The 4,263-nt window shown below is 57.5% G+C and overlaps 1 protein-coding gene across 1 annotated transcript; it reads right to left on the reverse strand.

Moving 5' to 3' along the window:
• Positions 1-3,327: 3,327 nt before the first annotated feature.
• LOC137152964 (olfactory receptor 11H6-like) lies at positions 3,328-4,263 on the reverse strand. Its single transcript, XM_067547895.1, has one exon. It carries the CDS (start codon positions 4,258-4,260, stop codon positions 3,328-3,330), a length of 933 nt encoding a protein of 310 aa, XP_067403996.1. The 5' UTR covers positions 4,261-4,263.

Below are 4,263 nucleotides of genomic sequence, written 5' to 3' on the forward strand. Positions count from 1 at the left end.
TCTTAACAATGTAGTCCTTAGCAACTGGTATAACTTGACCTGGCTATTGAACTGGCATAATTGAACCAATGTGTGGACACACTTACTTTGGTCTCGAAGAAGGTGATTTCAGGTTAACTAAAACCTATTCCTAACTGATTTCAACTAAACCAGAATAATCTGGATTAAATTGAATTAAGAACATCCACACAGCCTTTTCCTTTCTTTTAACTTTATTGATTTAAATGCGCAGCTTGAGTTATACTGGGGAAGGCTGAAATGGGGGAGGCTGTAAAGTATGGTCTTCTTTGGCTTTACTGGGGCATTACGGAGAGGACTGAGAGATCCTATGATTCTATGATTCTATGATCCTTAGTGTGGAGCACTAACACATGCACTGAAGCGGAGAAGGGGTGTGGCAGTGGGGTGGAAATCCCTTCCTGACCCCTGCCGATGGTCACCTGAAACCCTGAAGCATGAGCTTTAGGAACATGGAACCCTGCTCCCACCGTCACAAAGAACCCCCTCCTACAATGTTGCACTCGGATATTTTTCTACCTCTCTTAAAACTGAGTTGTTCACCCACGACTCCCTCTGGGAGGCTGTTTCAGAGCCTTCCCCCACTGAGGGTTAGAAACCTCCTGCTAATTTCCAGCCAGAATTGGTGCACGGCTGGAGCAGGGAGGGGTGGGTGGCAGAACAGTGCAGCAGCCAGGGAAGAATTGCAGCAAGAATACATCTGTGTGATCAGTGGCTGTGAGATCTCCGCCGCCTCTCTCCGCCTGTGCTATAAAGGGAGCAGGGCGAAAGGGGGCTGATAACTGCTCTGTGTGCTGCTGGTTCGCGGGGACGTGGACTCTGGGGTGAGTAGGAGCATCCGTATCTGGATCTGATGCCTGAATGACACGTGGACCCCCAGCTTTCCCCACAGCACTAATGCAATCAATGTAAACAGATTTCCCCACCACACACACGGCTCCCACCCTCCCAGACAAGACGTGGTAGGTGCCAAAATGAGGCCATGGTGAAAGTGCCACCACCAGCCCCTGTACTCAATCGGCACCTCATTCATCATTCTTATTCATTAATCTCCTGGGGGCTGGCTGGAGTGGTGGAGAGGGGCCTGGTGGGGGGACAAGGGTGCTGAATGGAGTAGGGGGGAATAGGGCAGGCTGGGGACTGGATGAAGTTGGGGTGATGAGCTGGGGGGGGAGGCTGGAGGAGTGGTGGTGAGATGCCTGGTTGTGGGGGCTGGACAGAGTGGGGGTGAGGGAGGGCCTTGATGGGGGGGCTTGAAGGAGTGGGGGTGTAGGGTCTATATGGGAGGGGGCTGGACAGATTGGGTGGGGGTGGATGGCTTGACAGTGTTCAGCTGAGGGACCAGTCTGGGGGTCTGGCCAGATTGGGCATGAAGAAACTGGCTAGGGGGGAGGGAGCCTGGCTGGGGGGGCAGGACAGATTGGTGGTGAGGGGCTGGCCGGGGGGGGGCTGGCTGGGGTGGGGTGAAGGCTGTGGCTTGTGTAGCTCTGTGGGGGGGCGGCTATACATGGGGAGCTCAAAATGTGGAGATCACCCCAACGGTGAGGGACTTGGGCATCTCTGCTGCGTGGCATGTAGGGGGATCTCAGAACGGGGCTGTCCCCCTGAAGAGAGGGGCTGGTGTAGCCGGGGTGCGGGGCATAGACAGGGGACCTCAGAATGGGGGGATCCCCCTGCAGAGGGAGACAGAGATCCCCCTTTTCCCATGCTCTCGCTGCTTAAAGGGTCCCCCCTCCCCCAGCAATAAGCTAGACTCAGGGTCTGCTCCCTGGGGCCCCCCTCAACCAAGCAAGGACTGACCGAATCATGGAGACTCATCTCCGCCCTCCGCCCGGCCCCTCACTCCCACCCCACAGCCCCCACCCCACTCCTAGCCCTGGGATCTGCCCTCAGCTCTCGTAGGAGATGAGAGAACTTCTGCTTTGAAGTGCCTGGCTCCAACTTTTCAAGCAGGAACTAGTGTCAAACTCCGCTCAGGGGTTCTTTCACCAGCCAGGACTCCGGGGTTCTTTCACCAGCTCTCAGAGGCCAGTGGGGCCACTGACTTAGAACAGGGAGGGACGGGTGGTCAGGACTCCTGGGATCTATCCTTATCTCTGGAAGTGAAGTGGGTCCCAGTGGGTTAGAACAAGGGTCTGGGATTCTGGACTCCTGGATTAGGAGGCCACCGCACTGGCTGGGAAATGTGTAAGCGAGATCCACCCAGATAATCCTGGCCAACGAGCTGTACCCCCCATACTGCAGAGGAAGGTAGAAAACCCCCTAGGTCACTGCCGGTCTGAGTGGAGAGGAAATTCCTTCCCAGCCCACGTCTGGGGACCAGCTATGCCCTGAGCCCATGAGCAAGAGCCAGCCAGCCGAGCAGCTGGGACAGAGAATGCTCAGTGCCACCTCGGAGCCACCCCGGGCAATGTCACGTCTCCAGCAGTGGCCATCCCTGATGCTTCTGAGGAAGAAGAGAACAATGGAATAATTATTTTGGAGTGGGTGGGTCCCTTCCTGAGCCTTGCAGGGACCAGCTGAAACCCTGCAGCATGAGCTTTTGGGAACAGCAGACGTGAACCACAAGGAACCTCCAGGTCTGCCACCCCGCCCTTCCATCCCAAGAGACTCCATCACACAATCTGTCTCGGACATTGTCCAGCTCTTCCAGAAAATGAATGAAGTTTTTTACCACCGTGACCCCGGTTTGGAGGCTGTCCCAGAACTTCGTGCCTCTGATGGTTAGAAAATGTCTTCTCCTTTCTGTCCCTTGGTGTGGGAGGGGAGAGGGGTCCAGTGGTTAGATCAGGTGAAGCTGGGACTCCTGGGTTCTGTCCCTGGCTGTGAAAGGGGAGTGTGATCCACACCAAACAATACAGCCCTGCCATGATTTGGGTCCTGGGTCTCAGTCTCCGGCCATCACCAGAATGGCAGGAGAGAAAGTAGCAGAATGTGGCCCTCTGGATCTAAGCGTGAGACCACATTGATACAGGGAACAAGCTGGAAATGCAGCTGCACAAACAGGGCAGAGATGCAAGCCAGCCTCCGCACCCGCACACTCGGTCTGCTCTCCTCTGCACACCCTCACTGAGCAGGGCTCATTTCCTACAGCAAAGACACGACCCTCCCAGCTCCCGTTTGCGTTCTGGCTGTGCCATCCCACGGGCGTTTTTTAACATGAGGCGGGACTCGTGACAGTCGTGGGAAATTCTGTGTGTTCCCCCTGCAGGGCTGGAGCCAGCACCCCTTAGAAAGGAAAGGACTCATATCTCATTGCCCACCCCGCTGACCAGCCAGTCCCTGAAGACTGGGACCAGAACACGACCCCTACCGCCCTCCTAGCAGCGTCCTCCTCAGTGCCTCCTTCATCTCCTTGTTTCGCAGGCTGTAGATCAGCGGGTTGAGGAAGGGGGTGGTCACAGCGTAGAAGAGCGTCGCCAGCTTCCCGCTGCCCCCCGAGGTGGACGGGTTGACGTAGGTCACCATGCCCGAGCCCCAGAAGAGGCCCACGACAGCCAGGTGCGAGGTGCAGGTGGAGAAGGCCTTCTGTCGCCCAGCCCCTGTGGGCAGCCTCAGCACTACCCGGACCACTAGCCCATAGGAGGTCAGGGTGAAGCAGGCGGTGCCTAAGATGATGAGGGAGGTCAGGGTGTAGCAGGTCAGCTCGGTCATGGGAGCTGGGGTGCAGGAGGCGGCCAGCAATGGGCCCGGGTCGCAGACAAAATGATCCAGGGTGTTGGGGTCGCAGAAGGAGAGCTGGGAGACGAGGGCGACGGGCCCTATGAACCAGAGGAAGCCAACGAGCCAGCAGGAGGCTGCCAGCAGCCAGGAGCTGTGCGGGGACATGAGGACGGGATAGCGCAGGGGATGGCAGATGGCCAGGTACCTGTCCAAGGCCATGGCCGCCAGGAAGAGGCACTCGGTGGTGCCTGTGGAAAAGAAGAAGTAGTACTGCACGAAGCAGGCGTGGAAGGAGATGTGGACGCCAGGGTTCATGAGGTCGAAGAGCATCCGTGGCACAGTGGTCGTGATGTAGCAGATCTCCAGCAAGGCGAAGTTCCCCAGCAGGATGTACATGGGCAGACGTTGGAGGTGGGGGTCCCGCAGCACGGCCCACACAATGCTCAGGTTGCCGGCCAGTGTCCCGGCGTAGGTGCAGGAGAGGAGGGCACAGGCGAGATCCCGGCCCAGCCGGCTCAGGGAGGGGAAACCCAGCAGGATGAACTTGGTCACCGGGCTGGTGCCGTTGGCTGGATTCATTAG

The sequence above is a fragment of the Emydura macquarii genome, unplaced genomic scaffold (genome assembly GCF_026122565.2).
Source record: "Emydura macquarii macquarii isolate MOO-44397 ecotype Brisbane River unplaced genomic scaffold, CSIRO-AGI_Emac_v2 contig_1247, whole genome shotgun sequence".
In the NCBI taxonomy this organism is placed as follows: domain Eukaryota; kingdom Metazoa; phylum Chordata; order Testudines; family Chelidae; genus Emydura; species Emydura macquarii.